The 23792-nt window shown below is 47.1% G+C and overlaps 1 protein-coding gene across 2 annotated transcripts; it reads left to right on the top strand.

Annotated features, from left to right (window-relative positions):
• Positions 1-786: 786 nt before the first annotated feature.
• LOC116948280 (uncharacterized) lies at positions 787-22752 on the top strand. 2 transcript variants are annotated; one of them, XM_032964794.2, is made up of 3 exons: positions 787-1261; positions 5484-5591; positions 20356-22752. In XM_032964794.2, the coding sequence occupies exons 2-3, from the start codon at positions 5504-5506 to the stop codon at positions 20970-20972; spliced, it is 705 nt and encodes a 234-aa protein (XP_032820685.2). In that variant the 5' UTR covers positions 787-1261; positions 5484-5503; the 3' UTR covers positions 20973-22752. The 2 variants fall into 2 exon arrangements, with proteins under 2 accessions (XP_032820685.2, XP_032820687.2); XM_032964796.2 differs by lacking the exon at positions 787-1261 and adding an exon at positions 1288-2190.
• Positions 22753-23792: the final 1040 nt, after the last annotated feature.

Here is a 23792-nt window from a genome sequence, read left to right as displayed (position 1 = left end):
TGTCCCGACTGCTTTATGCTGGGTTCAGCATTGATTGAAAACACTGTACGGTTTGTATAAAGAATGGATTTGTATGTTTTGCAGGATCAAATGCTTCATAGCAGTTGACTGTAAAAAAATGCTGTTTATAAATAAGCGTTGAAAATGTGGACTTTTGAAACTCCTATGCCATACAGAACTCGGCTTTGTTGATGTTTTATTATCGTCAGTGTTCACCTTCGTGAGATTAACAAAAAAACCGGTTATGGATTCACCGCACAGACGGAGATGTCTCTGTGGTGAACTTGAACAGTGTTTATCTTCACAACCGGTTTGCAAATGACCTCATGCCGCCGTGCGGTTTGTACTCGAGTTGAGTGCATCCATGACTGAAATTCAACTTCGAAACGGTTACCGGTTCGTTACTTTCATTAACCGGTAATAGGTGCTGAAAACGGTTACCGGTTCGCCGACTGTGTGTATTTAACAACCCTATCGCAGCATAAGCATCGTGAATACTGTACTAGGTATGCGCTATGCATGACTGACAAGTAAACGTTGATATAATACAGTACGTACGATGTATAGTTTAAGATATTTGTGGGTAAAGAATGCGGCGTAGTCCACTAATACATCACACTGTACGTGCACACTGTGTATGATGAACTTCTTTCGCACCGTACGTCGCCAACCGTGCTAATTGGAAGGACGACAAACTAAACACACAAACTCAGTCCTAAAGGAATTATTATTATTTATAACAATAATTATTTATTATTAATTATTATTTTATTATTATTTAAACGAGCTCCAGTGGCTTCATATCGGAAGAGCGTTCCAGACGGCCGCGGCAGCGATGTTGTATAAATATGAACACACCCGCCCTGAATGATGTACTGTACATGAGTTAATCATAACGAGGGCGGCGGGAGTTTGAATGTATCGTGGTGAGTTTAACAATATCACCTCTAACAGAGGTGGTGTAGATCGCGTAAATATCAATGCGCCGTTAAACCCGCCACCACCGGACACAGCCAATTAGTAACAGGGTTTGTCACGTAAACAGAACGTGCCAGAGCGTTGCTAATTCAGCAAAGCGGTGGTGAGAGACAGCCACAACACATCGACAAGGCAGCAGAGCCCTGAGTCAATGGCAGAAACCTGAGAATCCAAGCGCTGGGGTCGGAACTAAAACTGCGGAACGAAAACTGCGGCGAGCGCGGGGAGTTGCAGCCCGGAGCGGCCGAGTGGCGGACCGGAGCGGCCCGCCTCGTCGAGCGCGGTCAGTCTCACGTCTCAGTCTCTCATCTCAGTCAGTCTCTCGTCTCAGTCTGTCGTCTCAGTCTCTCGTCTCAGTCTATCGTCTCAGTCTCTCGTCTCAGTCTCTCATCTCAGTCAGTCTCTCGTCTCAGTCTGTCGTCTCAGTCTCTCATCTCAGTCTCTCGTTTCAGTCTCTCGTCTCAGTCTCTCATCTCAGTCAGTCTCTCGTCTCAGTCTCTCGTCTCAGTCAGTCTCTGGTCTCAGTGTCTCATCTCAGTCAGTCTCTCGTCTCAGTCTGTCGTCTCAGTCTCTCATCTCAGTCTCTCGTCTCAGTCTCTCGTCTCAGTCTCTCGTCTCAGTCTATCGTCTCAGTCTCTCGTCTCAGTCTCACGTCTCAGTCTCTCGTCTCAGTCTCTCGTCTCAGTCTCTCGTCTCAGTCAGTCTCTGGGCTCAGTGTCTCATCTCAGTCAGTCTCTCGTCTCAGTCTGTCGTCTCAGTCTCTCATCTCAGTCTCTCGTCTCAGTCTCTCGTCTCAGTCTCTCATCTCAGTCAGTCTCTTGTCTCAGTCTCTCGTCTCAGTCTCTCGTCTCAATCTCTCATCTCAGTCAGTCTCTTGTCTCAGTCTCTCGTCTCAGTCTCTCATCTCAGTCAGTCTCTCGTCTCGGTCATTATGACCAGGCATTGCCTGGTCATAATGCACAATGACCATGTAATGCCTGGTCATAAGGCATGTAATGATTGACTGACTGACTACCTTTCGATTCAGATGTCAATGCAAGGCCGTTATTAAAATATTGTCATCTTAGAGTACGTAGATTGTAGAATGTTTGTTGGCTGCACCTTTCGCTGGAAACGGTCACACACAAAATTTAGGAATCCAATAACATTGCCTCTTGCATGCGTGATTCGACGCTACGTGTCATGAGTGTCAAGATATAATTCAAGAATCGGGTGTGTGACGTTTAATGCGTTATCGTTGCTGTGAAAATTGTACAAGTGTTTGTGGTAACTTATTGTACAACGTTGCATTCGCATTCCATTTATAAGCGTATTGTTTTAACGATATCTGTCATGAAATCGCATACATACTTAGCATGCTCTTACAAAGGGTGACATCACAGATTTTAACACTGACACTATCACTTTACAGTTCAGAATCATAATATTTTTACGAGAGGAATCTGATGAGCCTGAAGGTATTTTAACAGATGTCCAGGAGGTATCTTAGATTCTGTGGAAATGATCTGCACTAGAACTGGTTTCCTCGCCAATTGGCCCAGTGGCAAGCATACTGACAGCCAGGATCAATGTCACATGATGCCACCTTGGACACTCATCACTTAGGCGTATTCATTACAGTTCAGTCCTGTGATTGAAGCACATTTGTCAATTCATTTTTCAGTACTCGGTGAATGTAACATGATGTACTGAAATATTGGTATTAGCTTGATCTTCGAGCATGATTTATGAACGTCATTTCTCATTTCCCAAACTCTTATAACATTGCTCAATTCAATACACGTTTTAACTTTTACTTATTACACATTTGATAGTGCTGTTACAGGCCGTGTGACGTTCTAAGCCTTTAGGCCTGTGCTGATTGGCCGTATTAAAAAAAATTCTCCATATCTTAATACGCATTGCTTTGCAACCAAATTTGTCATCCTCTGCGAATTTCAGCGCACCAACCCATGCTTGAAATGCAGAGGAAAGCTCATTCATAAACAAAAAACCTCTGAAATTGAGAACTTTGTAAAGGTCATGAGCTGCGTCACTGGTTATTAATGCATGATGGAATTATAGCCGGTGCACTCTCCTCTGCCACCGAACCCAGGAGATCAATATTGAATAGGTGTATCGCGTTGAAGGGTTGGTACACGCGTACACATCATGATACTCACATGGGAGTGACTGCAGTCCCTCCAAATGCAAGAGAAGAAACAGTCTGGCACGGCTCTCCAAGCAGATTTTTATCCAATAATTTACAATATTTTTGTTGTCCAATCACATTCGGTTGGTTGCACTAAACCATTAGCGGCCCTTTCCAATTCCCGCTTCTTTAGCTTTTCATGACATGTGAAGGTAAACTTCTTGTTTATTTTGTGTTGCAGGGTTAGGGGTTTACGGATATGGATGTTGGTGTTGCCATGAAGGGTTAGGGCAGGCATCGGCAACCTGCGGCTATGGAGCCACATGCGGCTGTTTAAGGACTTATTTAGTGACATTATTTATTAAGGACCACCGTCTCGTATTCACATGCATTGCAGCTTTTTTTCTTTCCTGAATTGGGAAAAAAGGTCTCTTGTTTTGGTTGCCGACCCCTGGGTTCGGGTAATGGTAGCATTGCCGCCTTTTCCACTGTAGACCAAACCTAAACATATTTCTCAATCAACCTATGTATATCAAAACTGTGCAGTGTACTGTAATAAAGTTCAACAGAACACTGGTACCAGATTCTTGTACAAATCAATTCCTGCCATCCCGAACACAGATGCCCAATCCTGGACTGTCTCGGTCGAACCTGGGCAGGTGGCAACCCTCGTTCGTGGTTTTGGGGCTAGAGTTCAGGGTTATGGGTTAAGGCTGGGTAGGTGTTTAGCGTTAGAGATAAGGGTTTGGGTTTATGCTTAGGGATTAGGGTTATTTTCTTAAGCCCACGTGTGGGAACAGCAGTATCGGTCTCCTCGCGTGTTAAAAACACTGACAACACAAAACGTGGCCAACCATCTCAAATGCATAATGCGATGTTGTGTATAGTATGGCAACAATGCATAGTATGGTGTTACATTTGTATGAATTGTATATTTTATTCTCCAAGCCCAATTATTAAAGATGATTATTTTTGTGACAGATGTTCTCAGTTTCATCTAATAGGGGTTATTATAGATACGTCAGCATTGGTGTAGTGTGTGATAAACTCATCCAATCATGGTCCTGATTTATGTGACAACCATTTTGAAGCAGTTTCTTAATCTACAATCCTGTTGGCTTAGCAACCGCGTTAACTGGGATGGTAAACGTTTGCTCTTCTGTAAGACTTCATACCGATGCAACCCAAAACAATGTAGTAATTAATAAATATAAATGAATATGACGAGAAGTAAATATACACTTATACAGTGATGCTTGGGGGGGGGGGCAAACCTTGTTAAACGGAGAAAAACGCTGAGAGGGGAAACGGTTGCCAACGGTTAAGCACGACTGGCTTCGAGGATTTAATTGTGGTGAAAATGTTAATTTCTTTGACTTTTGCTGAACTCGTGAAGGAATGTCTTGAGTATTTTTCGAGTGCATTCTGTGATTGGTACATGTAACAAATCATTGCAGTTGCCCGGGGCTTGGAGAGGCAAGGAGTGATGTGCTAATGAGATGGGATTAGCGGTGTGCACTCTTAGACTGAGCTGGGAAAAACTGGGCATTTGAATATGTGAGTCGATCCGCTTACCAAATTGTGGGATTGCTGTTTATGATTTTAAATGAAAACGGCAGGCAAATAGGGCGAACTGGAAAAATATATATTTTTTAGCAAATGTATTGCTAAATTTTTGATTGGCACTTTTATAATTAACCGAAATAAATCACCGTTGCTACTTTGCACATTGAAAAAGCACACTCTAGTCCTGTGTTAAACAAATCGACACAAACATATCAAAAGCATGCTATTTATTAAAATATAAACTGTGGCTATTTTAATCTGTGGCGTTGGTGTCCCAACGCAGCATGTTTAATAGCGATTTACTGTATAGCTTACGCAGTCCAAATTAAGCGCACGTTTAGATTTTGTTTCCTAAATGTGAAGTCGTATGTGTTGTTTTGATCCAACAACCTGACCATGAAGTGGATGGCTATCTCAGTTGCAGTCCATAGTGACAGCCTATGACCAAATCAACGTTAATACGCCCAACATGACAAGCTAAGCAGGTGTGAGCCTGGAGAATGCATGGATTGGTGCCCATCATGCACAAAATACAGGTGCAGTACCAATTGTGAGCAGTATAAAACAGCACAGCAACTTCCAGTGTTCTGCACTCCCACCTTTACAACCTGCACCGACCAGCACGGTGAAGTATGTTCGAATATCCGTCACGACCCACAGGGTGGGCAGAGGCATCATCCAACAGGAGATCAAAACGTACTGTACCTGTGCATCTACATGTGGAGTTGGATGACCAGGATAACACCCTCTCCTTGTCAGCGAACATTGTCTCAGTCATTGTGTGTCTCTGGTTGTTTTTACGATGCAGGGAAACATTTTCAAGTCTCCATGGTCTCCCAAGAAAGCCCAAAGCTTTCACTGCCATCCACGTGTGACCTCTTTGCTTCTGATACGCAGCTACCCTCCTGCAGTACCGGTAACAAAAGCCTTCATATCGATATAACCTGCACACATTGCAACTCATAATTAACCTAGCGTTGAAAAAGTCCCGTGGTATTAATGGTATGGGTGCCACGGTGGCAAGATGTTAACTACCTCGCCTAGTATGCAGGAGGTCGTGTATTTGATCCCGACCCTGGCGCCTGCTGTATATTTGGAGGTTGCGTGTCTCCCTCCATATAGCCGCGTGGATTTTTCCGCGGGCCCTCCGGTTTTTCCCCTCCACATTTATAAAAATGTGTTTCGAGTATTTAATTGCTTTAAATTTTCACGTAATAAGCCACTTGGTGAGGCTATCATTTGTGGCCAGGTCGCTACAGAAAAAGAGCTAAATATCTCAGTGAGCGATACCTTGTAAAATAAAAAAAATTGTTTGTGGTTAGTTTAATGTACATATCGATGTAGGGGTACACATTAAACCAAATGACCCGGATTGCATCAAAACTTATCAGATCTGGACAGCTAAGCAGCATCCATCCTGGATATTGCCTTGGATGCATGACCACACAACATTTAAATTTATGTTGTAGGCTATTGCGGGGTTCTGTTATCAGCATAGGTCAGTAAATCCATTGTACTGTACTATGTTGCCTTGACCAACCCGCACCAAGTGACGTGGTGAAGTGTTGTCAGATAACCCCCATGATGTGCACGATGCGGAGATGCCCTAATCCAGCAGTGGCTTGACAATCGTGCCATACGCATGTACGTGTAGAAGTACAGGCTCTAACTTTTCGTTTTCAAGCGCTGGTCGCTGCTTGAGATGATCAGCAAGTTTTGGCTTGTCTGGCGTCTCTTTAGCAAAAGAGTTATTTTTGCTGTTGTGTGGAGGGTTTTGCTGTTGTGTGGAGAATTTTTGCTGTTGTGTGGAGGGTTTTTGCTGTTGTGTGGAGGATATTTCCTGTTGTCTGGAGGATTTTTGCTGTTGTGTGGAGGGTGTTTGCTGTTGTGTGGAGGATTTTTGCTTGAGGCTCATTTAAACCATTCCACTACATCAAGTCCAGTTTTGTCAGCCACTGCTTAAGGATTTTCCTTCCATGAAGATATGTTTACACAACTATAGCGATATAAAGGAATGACATTAAGTAAACTCTCCGGTTGCTTGTGAAGATTGTACAAGATTGTCTAATTGTACAAGATTGTGTATATGTATGTGCTTAATGCAGATCTACCATGGATAATATTACGTTTATGTTTATTCCTTTATTTTACCCATCTTGGAAATCCATCTTATATTGTGACTGCGAATAGGATGGTGAGATCCTGACTCCTCTTCTGATATATTCATTTTGTTACTAACTTGATATAATTGTTGTTTAGCTGCCCTCTCTATTCACATGTCAAAGTGCATTGATATAAAATATTTAATTTGGGAAATTCCTCGATGGAACAATCTTTCAATCTCCAGCACACATGATGTACTTTGACATGGATTATAAACGTGAACTCTGACAATTACTATGAAAAAAAATACATGTAAGATGCATGATTTGGAATTGTACAGAGAGACAGAGGAACGCATGGATCTGAGAACAAGTGCAAATTAGAGACGTCATTGAACGTTGAGGAAAGTTCAGCGGACCTGGCATGGACGAATCGCCAGAGGGGGTGATGTCCGACGGACGAGACTGGTGGCGGAATGGCAGCCAAAGGAGGCATGTGCCTGAGAGGATGACCATGGCAGAGATGGAGCAATGATGTCAGCTCAAGCAGGAGTGAATTGGACCGTGGTGTCGCATTCATTATGGCTTGTGATGATGTGTGTACTGCGTGTGTGGAATTTGTATGTATGTTGAACTTCTATCACACCATACGTAGCCAACCGCACTAATCAGAGGTGCGGGGGAAGGACAACAAACTAAACACAAAAAAGTTCTAAAGAAATTTCTTTTCAATCTAGATTGAAAAGTGCATACAGTGAGGGAAAAAAGTATTTGATCCCCTGCTGATTTTGTACGTTTTCCCACTGACAAAGAAATGATCAGTCTATAATTTTAATGGTGGGTTTATTTGAACAGTGAGAGACAGAATAACAACAAGAACATCCACAAAAACGCATGTCAAAAATGTTATAAATTGATTTGCATTTTAATGAGGGAAATAAGTATTTGACCCCCTCTCAATCAGAAAGATTTCTGGCTCCCAGGTGTCTTTTTTACAGGTAACGAGTTGAGATTAGGAGCACACTCTTAAAGGGAGTGCTCCTAATCTCAGCTTGTTACCTGTATAAAAGACACCTGTCCATAGAAGCAATCAATCAATCAGATTCCAAACTCTCCACCATGGCCAAGACCAAAGAGCTCTCCAAGGATGTCAGGGACAAGATTGTAGACCTACACAAGGCTGGAATGGGCTACAAGACCATTGTCAAGCAGCTTGGTGAGAAGGTGACAACAGTTGGTGCGATTATTCGCAAATGGAAGAAACACAAAAGAACTGTCAATCTCCCTCGGCCTGGGGCTCCATGCAAGATCTCACCTCGTGGAGTTGCAATGATCATGAGAACGGTGAGAAATCAGCCCAGAACTACACGGGAGGATCTTGTCAATGATCTCGAGGCAGCTGGGACCATAGTCACCAAGAAAACAATTGGTAACACACTACGCCGTGAAGGACTGAAATCCTGCAGCGCCCACAAGGTCCCCCTGCTCAAAAAAGCACATATACATGCCCGTGTGAAGTTTGCCAATGAACATCTGAATGATTCAGAGGACAACTGGGTGAAAGTGTTGTGGTCAGATGAGACCAAAATGGAGCTCTTTGGCATGAACTCAACTCGCCGTGTTTGGAGGAGGAATGCTGCCTATGACCCCAAGAACACCATCCCCACCGTCAACCATGGAGGTGGAAACATTATGCTTCGGGGGTGTTTTTCTGCTAAGGGGACAGGACAACTTCACCGCATCAAAGGGACGATGGACGGGGCCATGTACCGTCAAATCTTGGGTGAGAACCTCCTTCCCTCAGCCTAGGCATTGAACATGGGTCGTGGATGGGTATTCCAGCATGACAATGACCCAAAACACACGGCCAAGGCAACAAAGGAGTGGCTCAAGAAGAAGCACATTAAGGTCCTGGAGTGGCCTAGCCAGTCTCCAGACCTTAATCCCATAGAAAATCTGTGGATGGAGCTGAAGGTTCGAGTTGCCAAACGTCAGCCTCGAAACCTTAATGACTTGGAGAAGATCTGCAAAGAGGAGTGGGACAAAATCCCTCCTTAGCTGTGTGCAAACCTGGTGGCCAACTACAAGAAACGTCTGACCTCTGTGATTGCCAACAAGGGTTTTGCCACCAAGTACTAAGTCACGTTTTGCAGAGGCGTCAAATACTTATTTCCCTCATTAAAATGCAAATCAATTTATAACATTTTTGACATGCGTTTTTCTGGATTTTTTTGTTGTTATTCTGTCTCTCACTGTTCAAATAAATCTACCATTAAAATTATAGACTGATCATTTATTTGTCAGTGGGAAAACGTACAAAATCAGCGGGGGATCAAATACTTTTGTCCCTCACTCTAGCTCCAGTGGCTTCCTAATATCGGAAGAGCATTCCACGTGGCGGCAGCAGCGCCTCAGAAAGCAAGCGATGCAGTGTCCGTCTTTGTTCGATGGCGAGACAAAAGCCACTGCAAGGCTTGCCTGGACATCCCCATTTGTCTCAAAACGAGCACGTGGAACATTGTGATCTCCCCCATTCTATACTGAAGAGGCAAGAGTGGCCCGGCATAAAAGCTGCTGATGAAGCCCCCTTCATGTGCCGTGACCGCCTTGATATGTGCCCGGAAACAGCGCTCACCCCCATGGTCTTTATGGCTAAATGGGACACCTGTGTCTATATAAATAATTTGAAGCCTCACGACTACAAGAGATACTTGCAGTAGCGTTCTGCTGTCAGGCGCACAGCTCGTGTCTGAGGGGTGTGTGGGCGTGCATTGCTAGGACATGATGACAGCCAGGAGTGGGCTCACCTGCCTTGGGATACGACCGCTTTGAGTCGCTGTAGGAACACGTACAGTAACACTGCCAAGTGAATCCATAAAATGTACCAAGAATCATTGTATTTTCTAGAAATTCGATGTGAATTACAGCCTAGCTTATACAACTTTCATTGGTCTGCAGGAAAATTAGAGGTCCCACAAAACCTGAGGGATTGAAGGCACAAAGGGATCACACTCATTAGGCACACCGTGCCAGGGTTGAAATTTGATTAATTCGATATTATTTTTTACATCTCCATTAAACCTATTTTATTTGCGCAATAGCCTAAATGTCACATTCCAGCCCTTTTTGTTAATCTGCTTCTGGATGAAGGCCTCTACATGCTATCTTGTACATGGTGTTTGCTTAACCATACTTAACCATACTTAACCATACTTAACCATACTTAACCATACTTAACCACGCTGATCAGGTGCCAGTTGGTGAAGGGGGGAAACCCGGGATTGCTTAAAATATCACTCGCCACCGACATCAGGCATGGCTAGAAAGCAAACCAGAATTGCCTGGTTCATAGCACCAATGCTAATCGCTGCACTAACCACTCCACCAAAATGTAAGATTAGCATGCAAGTTGCTGAGCAAGTGAGAAGGGCTGCCCTCTCCTGTGTGTGGACCAGAGGTCGCTTGAAGGGATCTCAGAGGTTGCACTGTGATATCCACTTCCGTGGGCCGATCTCAAACATGAATGCTTTTCGCATGGCTTTGCCTGAGATCTGAAATGAAACTTAATCTCATTACATGATGCGAATAGCACAATCGGCGTGAAATAATGGCGAAAACATTACATATTTTCACGGAATATCACTTGCATAAATGTTTTTTTCTTTCAGTTTATTTATTTTGGTATAGTCCTTGAGCCATTCGGCTCTTGAATCTGGTGCAACCGCAACAAACAAAAAAACACGAAAAACATCGTAAAGTGATTATGTGACTGTGCAAACAGAAAATCCATGAAAAAAAACAGCAAAATATTCCTGAAAAAAGCACCATACACCAACGCTGTGTGCAAAAAATCCCAGTGGGATGAAAGTCAAACAACAGCAACCACAAGAAAACTTAGATTAAGGCCATCAGTCTAACTCCGTACTACAACAAAAAAACATGTCCAAACCAAAAAACGTTTTCGAAATCACCAAAAAAATAAAGCCATAATTGCAACGTAACAGTGATCACAGGGACTGTGACCGAATTTTTACAATAAACTACATAAATAACATGTAACACCATATCCTAGAGCCATAGCTGGCTGCATGAGTTACTCCACAACAACAGAAGCATCAGTCGGAGTATCAAATGTTTCAATGCACCTTTAAGATCAGCACGCTAAATCAAAATACAGATAATACTTTTATTTTACGCCAATGAATAGCAGTGGCAGCTAGGGGTGTACAACTCTAGAGCAGTTTTGAGAGAAGATCTCATTGGTAGCGATTCAAGTTGCAGTTTATTGGCAATAGCATTCCAGACCCTGGGGGCATCAATAGCAAAGGCCCTGCCTCCAGTTTTTGTACAGCAATATGGAATGTGAAGCTGATAAATGAGCGAAGACCTCAGGTCAAATTTGTTCTTTGAAACAGAGAGGAAATCCAGCAGGTAGTCTGCGGATTTTTTTCTCAGTACATCGTGAATAAATACGATCTGGTGCACAAGCTGTCGAACATTAATAGATGTTAAGTTTGACCCAATGTAGAGATCACAGTGGTGAGTCCTATATGGGCAGTTCAATGTAAATCTTAAGGCCGAGTGATAGATGGAATCAAGCTTCTTCAGTACAGTACTTGGGGCTGATTTATACACGATGTCACAGTAGTCAAGTAGAGGCAGTATGGTGGCTTTTATCAATTCCAAATGGAACATTGGGGGGAAGCAGTGCTTGTGTCGATACAGAAAACCAATTTTATTTTTGTCTTTTTACCAATATAATCAATGTGAGCTTCAAAATGTACAGTATATGTAGTGACATAGTGGATGTCACTGTGTAATGCCAGCCCTAGAGGGTCACGGCGTGCGGTGCAGCGACATCGCAGACACCACGTGGATGTGGGTGTAGTAGTGGCCCTAGAGGGTCACGGCGTGCGGTGCAGCGACATCGCAGACACCACGTGGATGTGGGTGTAGTAGTGGCCCTAGAGGGTCACGGCGTGCGGTGCAGCGACATCGCAGACACCACGTGGATGTGGGTGTAGTAGTGGCCCTAGAGGGTCACGGCGTGCGGTGCAGCGACATCGCAGACACCACGTGGATGTGGGTGTAGTAGTGGCCCTAGAGGGTCACGGCGTGCGGTGCAGCGACATCGCAGACACCACGTGGATGTGGGTGTAGTAGTGGCCCTAGAGAGGCTCGGTGAGGGCTGTCCGACAGTGCCGAGTGGCACCACGCTCGGCGTGCAGTGCCGACCCCTACAGGATGGGGTGTGAGAGTGCCGGCCACGGGAATGGGGTTACTAAGGGCCGTGGCACTCTGGTTGACCCTGAAGGACACGTGACCGGTAAAGTCTACACAGGGCCCTCAGGTGGGGGCTAGGCGTGGTCACGTGTCAGGGTCGAGAACCGGCTAGAGGATTCTAGAAGGTGGTCGTGGCTAAGGGCGGAGTCGGCCACGCCACGGAGGATATAAGCCGGGTTCCCGAGAGGGACCGGCTGCTGTTGTTCATCCTGAAGAATCTAAGTTCTATGTCCTACAAGAGTCACCAACACGTGGACCGGGACCCAGGCCGGGGTCCGTCGTAGTTAACTCCATTCTAATTAGAGTAGTCAGCCTGGTGGTCCACCACCGTAGGTTGTTAATGTGTTAAGGGGTAGTACCCGTTGTGTGTTGGTTTCATTAAATGTGTTGCCTCCAAGAAGTGCGTCTGTGGCTCAGTTGAACCCACTACATGTGCATGTTGAACTTCTTTTGCATGGTATGCCGTCAACCGTGCTAATCAGCGCCGCGTAAATAATTCCAAGCTAAAATAATAGATTTTTATCCAACAAATTGATGTGTCGTTATATTTGTAACGCACACAACGTGTGCACGTAATAAATTGAATGCAATTAGCGAGCAGGTCGCGTTCTGTTGTCCGGGCGTTATTGAATTAGCGAGCAACGCTGAGCACGCGGCCGGTTTCTCAGCAGATGCCGTCTTGTAATGCGATATGGAGCAGGTAATGGGGCCTGTGCAGCTCACACGATTCGATTATTTCCCTGCCCTTCTGCTGGACACGCGAGCGGACCGGCCTGCTGCACGTGGCGTCAAGTGGCGCGGCCTGGCGCTTTCACCCTCGCCCTCGTCCTCACCCTCACCCTCACCCACGTCCTCACCCTCGTCCTCACCCTCACCCTCGCCCCCACCCTCACCCTCGCCCTGCCTCACTTTCCCTTGGCCTGTGCAAAAAGGCGTGCGGTAGTCCTGCGTGAGGGTGACAACAACGGGACTCCTCCTGCTGCTGCTGCTGCTGCTGTGGGGCGTTGAATCCACGCACCTCGTGCACCAGCAGTGTGAATTGGGTGCGCGCCACAGTGGACACTCTCACGTCTTCCAAGATGTGTGGCCACGTGGAAGAGTAGGCAAAAATACCCTCTCGTAAAGGTCTCACCTTGCAAGAGTAATCTAAGGGAATTAAATAGACGGATAAAACACATGCATATTAACACTGGAAAATCTGTACAGATGGTGCAGTAGTGTACTTGATGCACTGTCATCTATTGGCTGTATCATAGTCGTGCAAGTAGGTTTCACCCGCACGGTGATCTCGGCGTGATCCACTAACCCATACTGCGTGATTCACATCGACCCAGGGTACTGCTGCTGCGAGGTGCACTATAATTATATTACAAGTCACTGATTTATCCTGGAAAGTCACGCTAGAGTCCAACGACTCTTTTTGTGTGGATAATTTTACCACGTATCACTGTTTATACATGTGGGAGGAAATTGGAGTGCCCGGAGAAAACCCTCTCGTACGATGCGGGGTGGGGGGGGGACACACTCCATCCCCCTTACAGATGGAAACTGATGGAGATTAGTCAACTTGCTGCAGTGCCACCTCCTGGCCAGTCAGGGTTTGACCACCTCGACTCCCACGGGAAGGGAGTTAGGCAACAACATTTGTGTGATTAACCAACCCTCGCCCTCTCCACGGTGTTGGATTACAACCCTTTCCTACGCCACCACGCCACCAGCCCCACGACCAACGCCACCACCAGCCCCACGACCAACACCACCACCACCAGCCCCACGATCAACGCCACCACCACCAGCCCCACGACCAACGCCACCACCACCACCAGCCCCACGACCAACGCCACCACCACCACCAGCCCCACGACCAACACCACCACCACCACCAGCCCCACGACCAACACCACCACCACCACCAGCCCCACGACCAACGCCACCACCACCACCAGCCCCACGACCAACGCCACCACCACCACCAGCCCCACAACCAGTGCCGCACACGAGGTCGGCTGAGTACGTGCGTGTGTAGACAGGGAACTAAAGGGCTCGCGTTAATCTCAGATTATGGGCACGCTCTGCGGAATGAAAATGTTATTTTGTGTGCGCCTGGCACGTAGCAGCGTGGACATCTGGTGGAGGACAAAAGTTCACGCCCAGTCCGTCCCTTTGTGCGCTCTGCATCCTCTTGGCGATATGCACACAAACTTATTGTGCTTTGCTGTGGAGCATGTGTGTGTATATATAGAGTTCTCTCTCTACACATGTAATTAAAAAATATGTTTTACTCCATTACTCCATTGGCTTTCCAAACCAATATTAGTTTATTTTGTTTAACCAGGTGGGAACTCAACAGCCCATGAGAGTCTCGTTTACAGGGGATGAACGCCTATCAAGAGGTATTTGTTGAAGCAAACTGGACCGGTTTTCACATTCTGGGTCTCATCAGTAGTTGGCCTTATTAATAAATTGCTGAATAACTCGATGTTATTGGCAAGAGCACTTCATATCGAATATGGGACCTTGTTAGACACAATAGCACTGCCATAGGCAAACTTAGTATGCGTTGCTGTGGCAAATACAATAAGAATTCAGTTCTCTTCATATAAACAAATATGTTGTCTTCCATCAGCTGACGGGGTATTGGCTTTCCACACTAACATTAATAACTTCGGACTTTTTCATGGTAGTTGAATACCATGACTGTTAACATAATGTATCGTCATATTAGTGCAAATGCAATATATATTTGCGTGTAGCATTTTCTTGCTTGTCATGTGCGGAGCGGAGGTGGTGTTGTCAACGCACTGCAGTCCCGCTCGTGGCCAGCATCAATGGCGAATATCGGAACTCGTCCTGAGCTTCTTCTTGGTAGACTTGGCCTCAAATTATTACCCAGCACGGTGTGTACACATCGCTACTGGGGAGATCACGGTGTGTACACATCGCCACTGGGGAGATCACGGTGTGTACACATTGCCACTGGGGAGATCACGGTGTGTACACATCGCTACTGGGGAGATCACGGCATGTACACATCGCCACTGGGGAGATCACGGTGTGTACACATCGCTACTGGGGAGATCACGGTGTGTACACATTGCCACTGGGGAGATCACGGTGTGTACACATCGCCACTGGGGAGATCACGGTGTGTACACATCATCACTGGGGAGATCACGGTGTGTACACATCGCCACTGGGGAGATCACGGTGTGTACACATCATCACTGGGGAGATCACGGTGTGTACACATCGCCACTGGGGAGATCACGGTGTGTACACATTGCCACTGGGGAGATCACGGTGTGTACACATCGCTACTGGGGAGATCACGGCATGTACACATCGCCACTGGGGAGATCACGGTGTGTACACATCGCTACTGGGGAGATCACGGTGTGTACACATTGCCACTGGGGAGATCACGGTGTGTACACATCGCCACTGGGGAGATCACGGTGTGTACACATCATCACTGGGGAGATCACGGTGTGTACACATCGCCACTGGGGAGATCACGGTGTGTACACATCGCCACTGGGGAGATCACGGTGTGTACACATCACCACTGGGGAGATCACGGTGTGTACACATCGCTACTGGGGAGATCACGGTGTGTACACATCGCCACTGGGGAGATCACGGTGTGTACACATTGTCACTGGGGAGATCACGGTGTGTACACATCGCCACTGGGGAGATCACGGTGTGTACACATCACCACTGGGGAGATCACGGTGTGTACACATCACCACTGGGGAGATCACGGTGTGTACACATCGCTACTGGGGAGATCACGGTGTGTACACATCGCCACTGGGGAGATCACGGTGTGTACACATCACCACTGGTGAGATCACGGTGTGTACACATCACCACTGGTGAGATCACGGTGTGTACACATCGTCACTGGGGAGATCACGGTGTGTACACATCGCTACTGGGGAGATCACGGTGTGTACACATCGCTACTGGGGAGATCACGGTGTGTACACATCGCCACTGGGGAGATCACGGTGTGTACACATCATCACTGGGGAGATCACGCTATGTACACATCGTCACTGGGGAGATCACGGTGTGTACACATCGCCACTGGGGAGATCACGGTGTGTACACATCATCACTGGGGAGATCACGGTGTGTACACATGGCTACTGGGGAGATCACGGTGTGTACACATCGCCACTGGGGAGATCACGGTGTGTACACATCGCTACTGGGGAGATCACGGTGTGTACACATCGCTACTGGGGAGATCACGGTGTGTACACATCGCCACTGGGGAGATCACGGTGTGTACACATCACCACTGGGGAGATCACGGTGTGTACACATCACCACTGGGGAGATCACGGTGTGTACACATCGCCACTGGGGAGATCACGGTGTGTACACATCGCTACTGGGGAGATCACGGTGTGTACACATCGCTACTGGGGAGATCACGGTGTGTACACATCACCACTGGGGAGATCACGGTGTGTACACATCACCACTGGGGAGATCACGGTGTGTACACATCACCACTGGGGAGATCACGGTGTGTACACATCGCTACTGGGGAGATCACGGTGTGTACACATCGCTACTGGGGAGATCACGGTGTGTACACATCATCACTGGGGAGATCACGGTGTACACATCGTCACTGGGGAGATCACGGTGTGTACACATCACCACTGGGGAGATCACGGTGTGTACACATCATCACTGGGGAGATCACGGTGTGTACACATCACCACTGGGGAGATCACGGTGTGTACACATCATCACTGGGGAGATCACGGTGTACACATCGTCACTGGGGAGATCACGGTGTGTACACATCACCACTGGGGAGATCACGGTGTGTACACATCACCACTGGGGAGATCACGGTGTGTACACATCACCACTGGGGAGATCACGGTGTGTACACATCGCTACTGGGGAGATCACGGTGTGTACACATCGCTACTGGGGAGATCACGGTGTGTACACATCATCACTGGGGAGATCACGGTGTACACATCGTCACTGGGGAGATCACGGTGTGTACACATCACCACTGGGGAGATCACGGTGTGTACACATCATCACTGGGGAGATCACGGTGTGTACACATCACCACTGGGGAGATCACGGTGTGTACACATCACCACTGGGGAGATCACGGTGTGTACACATCATCACTGGGGAGATCACGGTGTACACATCGTCACTGGGGAGATCACGGTGTGTACACATCACCACTGGGGAGATCACGGTGTGTACACATCACCACTGGGGAGATCACGGTGTGTACACATCACCACTGGGGAGATCACGGTGTGTACACATCGCCACTGGGGAGATCACGGTGTGTACACATCGTCACTGGGGAGATCACGGTGTGTACACATCATCACTGGGGAGATCACGGTGTGTACACATCGTCACTGGGGAGATCATGGTGTGTACACATCACCACTGGGGAGATCACGGTGTGTACACATCACCACTGGGGAGATCACGGTGTGTACACATCGTCACTGGGGAGATCACGGTGTGTACACATCATCACTGGGGAGATCACGGTGTGTACACATCGTCACTGGGGAGATCACGGTGTGTACACATCATCACTGGGGAGATCACGGTGTGTACACATCGCCACTGGGGAGATCAAGGCATGCGACCATGGTGCTGGCCACCCTATCCCCTTGTGTGCCATTCTGGCTAACAGCACTTGCCCCAACAGCCTCTTAGGGCTATACAGGGGGTCTGTGCCTTTGTGTTTGTCATGTATGCATAAATTAATGTGTACCATTCACTCGTCAATCTAATTATAATCTTACTGCTGTCGTGTTTCGTGAAATCTTTCCGAGTGATATTACTTCAGGTGTAAATTTAATCGTAAGTGGTGACTCGCCATTGCTTTTCATTATTTTATGTAATGTGAATGTGCATTTAATTAATTTTATATATTAATAGGTTAACTCGCACGACTAACTTAAATTAATGATTCACATTGGCTGATGCTGGTTAACATATACTCTTTGTACAGCAGCACAAGTGTATATGTTAATCGACATTATGGTGCAGTGTTGGCATAATAACCATGATCATCAGATTGCCCTCTGTTTGGCAGACGTTGTGCTGCGAGGCGCTGTCGCGTTCCAATTCCCTGCGCACATTCACCAGGCACCGCTCAACAGAAAAACAATACGCGGTCAGCTTGACATGTCTGACTATCTTCAGGCTCTCTAATCATCATCATAACGCTATTGTTGATAGAAAAACGATGTTTGTTTTCATCATCTGAACGCAATCTCATCACACCATACCATATTTTAGAACCCACCATAATAACCTAATGGACTGACGGGAGCCGGCAAGAGTAATTCATTACCGCCAACAAAGGAAAGCCGATAGAAAGACTAGGATACACCAACAGCGTTGTCAGACGGCTACCACTGCATTACACAATTGGTTTACTTTACTATTGATTTACTTTCAAGATCTCAGTTGTTATCTTGGTAAGCTGTCCCAACATCAAATGGATACAGAGTGAAGTATTCGCATGTGTTGTATTATTACTATCATCATCATTGTGAGCCATGGTTTATCCACTGCTTGAATAACGCCTCTCCAAGCCGCCGCCGCCGCCGCCACCTTTCGCAAACCTACGGCACAATAATACACTTGGCTCGTGGATATACGAACTCACGAACTCAAAGCGTCGCCGCATTTCCTCGCTTTGCCTCCCACGTGCTTCGTACAGGATGCAGCTTAACAGCATCGTTGCCATCGAACCGGAGAAACGCCATGTTGGCCTCTGTTTCATGGGAATCCGCCTCAAGGGCCCATTTCCCAATGAAACGAACATGCGGAAAGGAACGAGTTCGTGCAACGACTTGAAACGGCGGAGCAGTGGAAAGAGCACTGAGCTCCACCATTCATAGGCGGACTGCCGGCTGTGTTTGCGGACGATCGGCTGAATAAATCCTTTAGAGCTTGCCACATCCCCCCCCCCCCCCCCCGGCTCGAGACGGCCGTGACCCACCTGTCCGTTGCCAGCTCCTCAGGCGGCCCCTTCATCCTGCGGGGCACGCGAGTAAATGTCCCGTCATTGACTCTGGCTGGCGGCGAAGTGTTTACGCTCGCCTCTTTGTGGCTCGTTAAGCACGCTCTGTGTTTTTTTTGGGATTGACCTTACACCCGCTTTGTATTTTTTGATTAAAGGATTTACCAGGTAGCGTGACGTGTTCTTATTTGTGCCATCTAGAGAGCGATGATCTTTTATTATCTGGAAGGTTTTATTGAATTTCATCTTCTAGAGAGATCTGCTTTCGGTCCAAATCACATTGTGAGTACATTTGTTTTTTGGACGAGTGTCATAGCTTAAGGTTACATACCAGGAATAGGCAATGTCGTACGTAGTCTGCAGTGGTTTTGCAGCAGGGGTTGATGTTGCGATGTGATATCCCAGTTGAGTTATTTGGATGTTTCGCCTATTTGGGAATTATTGTTTTGTGTGGCAAGAAACGAGAAGACTGGAAAAAGAACCACATGTTCAAGAGGAGATAACTGAGACGTGACAGCTAGCATTGTTGGTTTTACAAAAATATGCCGTCTAGATTTTGTGCAAAAACTCAGCTGTATTTATATTTAGTGAGTGAATTACCTGTTTACAAATAAGCTATGAACTTCCGTGCCAAAAACATACGTTTGTGTTGTTGTGAACATTGTTTAAATTATCGAGGTTTTAATTTTCAGTGACTTAGATGTATTGGTGGAACCCCCCCTCCCCCCCCCGTAGTTATGAACATTTATAATATTTTGTAAATATAGACATATTTGATTGATGATTATTATGGTTGTGTTATTTTGTAGGCGGTAATACTGATGACACTTGTGTGATTGTGATAATTATGAAGCTGCTAATTGTTGTTCGTGACAACAGCGTTAATGAACCTATTGACAACCCCTCCATGACAACAGCTGTATTTGTGGCAGGATACAGCCACAGTCCTATCGTGGTGAGTGCACGGGACTTGCAAATCTAGAGGAGGCCGGTTCGATTCGATCCCCCGGCACTGGAGATGAAACGATAATGCACGTTTTGTGCGCCCAGCAGTACAAATGGGTACACCGAAGTTATTGCTACTTTGGTCCTTCGTGGTGGGGTCAGCATAGAAGAGGAAGCCAAAATATATTCTGGAGACGTTCTCTAGAGCTGCCTCGAGTGGAGACCCTTCCGCCAGCGGTGGCGTGAGGCGAGCACTTGTAGGGCTGCGCCTTTAACGTTTTTTGTGCAATGTGTCCGCGTTGCAGATGAATCCGAGCGATCTCAGCCCGGTGCCGCGTGCTCGTGGAAAGACAGCCTCGTCGTAGCGAGTCCACCCACCCCGAGCGACAACGGCGGAGCCCTTGGCTTCGACGGCGATGGCAGAGCCACTGCCGGCAGAGCCGACGGCGATGCCCAGGCCGAAGCCACCTTGAGAGCGAAGGTCGAACGCTTCTACCGGTCCATGGCTGAGAACGGCAGGGAAGAGGTGCGAGAGCGTCGACGCCAGCAAGGCAGTCCGCAGGCACCCCAGCGTCCGCAGCAGCGTCGGACCGGGCAGCAGCTGGGGGAGCAGCTGCCGTGGCCTGCCATGGAGGAAGGGCCGTACCCCGTCCACGCCTGCCCCTGGGCCGAAACGGCACCGGTGGAGGCCGCGCGGGTGCGTTCGGCGCTGCTGCGAGCTACGGTGGCCCTCGCCTCGACAGGAGAACGTCCGTACGCCCTGCGCTCCGTCGCCATGGCGAGCCTCGTCCTGCGAGCGCACGGCTGTGGCGCCTTCACGACACCGGGGTCGCGCGATCGCGCCGTGCCCGGCTTGGCAGGCCCCGTCGTAGACTGGGTGCTGGGGGTCTTGGCCTCGCGGAGGAGCGGGGATGGGGAGTAGAGCGACGCGTCCCATGGCACACGGGATTAGGGACCGGGTGAGCACAAAATGTCAAAAGTGAACTATTTCTATTTCACCAAGTGAGGCCCACTGAGCTATATGGCTTCTTTTTCAGACGCGACCTGGCCACAAATGATAGCTCAACGAAGTGGCTTATCGCGTGGAAATGTATAGCAGCCAAATACTCTAAAAGCATGTTTCTAAATGTGGAGGGGATTAAAAAAACAGAGGACCTGGAGGAAAATCCACGCGACCACGAGGAGAGAGACAAGCAAACTCCAAATATACGGGCGTCAGGGTTGGGATAGAACCCACGACATCCTGTATACCTGGCGAGGTAGTTAACATCTCGCCACCGTGGCCTGCTTGTAACTGTCAAGTTCCCCATCGATGAGACTAAGCAGTCAGGGTGGAAAAGGAAATGCACACAAAGGGGGTGGCTGCGAGCGAAGATGATGTGGCGCCTTTGGATTATCACAATTGAGTGAGGTTGGCTGCAGCTGAGTCAGCCTGTGGGTTCGTCCCGTTAGTATTTATGGCTTTTATCTAGCAGGGCTGAAGAGAAGTGGGAGATAGGTACACAGGTGTAGGTAGTGTTTCTTTACAACCAGGTGAGAACCATTGAGACGAGCAGTGAAATTTATCAGAGACCCAGATAACACAATGGAAACGTACTAAATATACAGCATTAATGAAATAACGTTATTGTATTTTTATATTTACAAGCAGCTTTTGTATAGTAGCTGCTGGATGAACTCGCCCATGTAGGTCATGGGGAGTTGTTTGCCCGGAAATCAGGTCGCAGGTTTGACAAACACTGCACCACTATTACCCAGTACACATTACAGAGTCTGTAATGCCGAGTAAAATGGTAGAATCCTTTGAACAAAGAATACTGTGGTGAAACGGACCATTTTTAATCATGATCGTGTATTTTAATAGTTTTAATGTATTTTTTAAAAGTTAATGAACTCATTTACACATTACATTTGTACAAGATTGATAATGATGACGATGAAAATGCATTTCCATAAAGTGTGGAGATGCATGAAGGTTGCTTTAGGTGCCGTGTAGTTATGTTTCAACACGAGTGTGATTTTAAATCTTTGTGCATATCTCCACATTGTGGCCCCCACCTCGACGGACGCGACCTGAGCTGGGATTCTTCGGCTGCTCCGAGCTTGATGCTAACCCTGGTCGCCGACCACGGGAAGCCGATAATGCCAGGGGCAGGCGGGTCACGGCCTCATTTCGTGACCGATACACAACACGCACCTTGATTTGCCGTGAGGGCCGGGCGCTGGTGGTAGAGGCCGGGTGACCCTGATGGATGTCTAATTGCTTCATCGGGTGAACAAGTGGAGCGTGATTGAAATGCTGTCGTGCACCGCCCACACACTCTCCAGCGTTGTTCGGTTTTGTGCCGGCAGCAGATAATACCGCTCCAAGCTCTTTTATTGCATAAATGCGACGATTTTAGATAACGTGTTCCAAGTGAAGCAAGCTCTGCATATCTCAGCCGTTGCCGATAATGATACAATTTTACGATTATATGAATTTTACTGTTACGATTATGTGAATTTGCAGGAAGTGTCCTTTTGCTCGTGATGAATTGATGTAATGTATTTTCCACTGCTTTGTAATAAAATGGATTCGATTAGCCTAAGCTACACAAAACGTATGTGCGCTGTAATATACATGCAGGGCTAAACATGTGCAGTGTCGATGTCTTGTTGGCTACACATATGTTTGGAAATGAATAAATGTATGCATGCATAGACACCGTGCATATTAATTTGTTGCCTCTAATCCAATGTGCAGTATCATTTGGGAGCTGTTATTCATGGGGGGGGGGGGGGGCGCCACGTAGCCAACCGATGAGCACGGTTCGAAAGAAGTTCAACATGCGGCACATTCATGTCTAGTAGCCCAGGCAGGGCGGGGAGGGGGTCACTAAAACACGTTGAGTTTAACACGTAGTAGGCTTTCGCGATCAATATTATTCATGAAGGTTTGTGGGTTAGATCACGTGAGTATAAATGTTGTGTCCTAACCCTCCACTACCCGACACAGCCAGTAAGGTTGGTCACGTGACAAACCTTACTATCGAGTTGGAAGAACATGCTTAGCTCCTATTCTTAGCTCTTTCGGTAAAGTCACGTTGAAGGGAAACACCTGATGACGACCGTTTGTGTTATGGTCGAAACGTCGTGAGAATTTGTATTGTTTTATATATTTTATTATTTAATTGTTTCCCTTCAACGTGACTTTACCGAAAGAGCTAAGAATATGAATTACTGCAGTCACGAAAGCTTTAAATCAAAATGTTATGCTTAGCTCCTGTTTAAAATTTGGAGGGTGCAGCTTTCCCCCACCTTGCTCTTCCTCGTGTTCCCACAACCATGTCCTTATCACCGGGGTGGGCACCCTTTTATTATGGAGGGCCGATTCAAAAGCACGCTCTTGCGGGTCACACATTGATGCACGCAGCTGAGCCACCTCCTGTCACTGCAAGGGGCCTTCGCAGCGACACTAGTAACTTGAGCGTGCCAAACTTCGAAAGTGTAGCCAGCTCGAAGAATTTGTCCCTCTAGTATCCGAGTAGTGCGGATAGGTTGCTTGCAGTGACGGATTGTAGCGACGGTGGCTAGGATATGTTAACTACCTCACCTGGTATACAGGAGGTTGTGGGTTCGATCCCGACCCTGACGCCAGCTGCTGTATATTTGAAGTTTGCATGCTCTGCCCTTGGTTGCGTGGATTTTTCTCCGGGTCCTCCGGTTTTTACGTCCACATTTAGAAACATGCGTTTAAGAGTAT

This window comes from Petromyzon marinus, chromosome 33, assembly GCF_048934315.1.
Source record: "Petromyzon marinus isolate PM22_M1 ecotype Great Lakes invasive population chromosome 33, UKy_Petmar_22M1.pri1.0, whole genome shotgun sequence".
NCBI lineage: Eukaryota > Metazoa > Chordata > Hyperoartia > Petromyzontiformes > Petromyzontidae > Petromyzon > Petromyzon marinus.
This window is presented reverse-complemented; position numbering and strand designations above follow the sequence as displayed.

Bases quoted from the DNA above. Each gene is read 5' to 3' on its own strand.
- LOC116948280 (XM_032964794.2), top strand. From the start codon at position 5,504: ATGGTCTCCCAAGAAAGCCCAAAGCTTTCACTGCCATCCACGTGTGAC. The intron at 5,592-20,355 runs GTAACAAAAGCC...TCCGCGTTGCAG, and splicing joins GCTACCCTCCTGCAGTACCG to ATGAATCCGAGCGATCTCAG.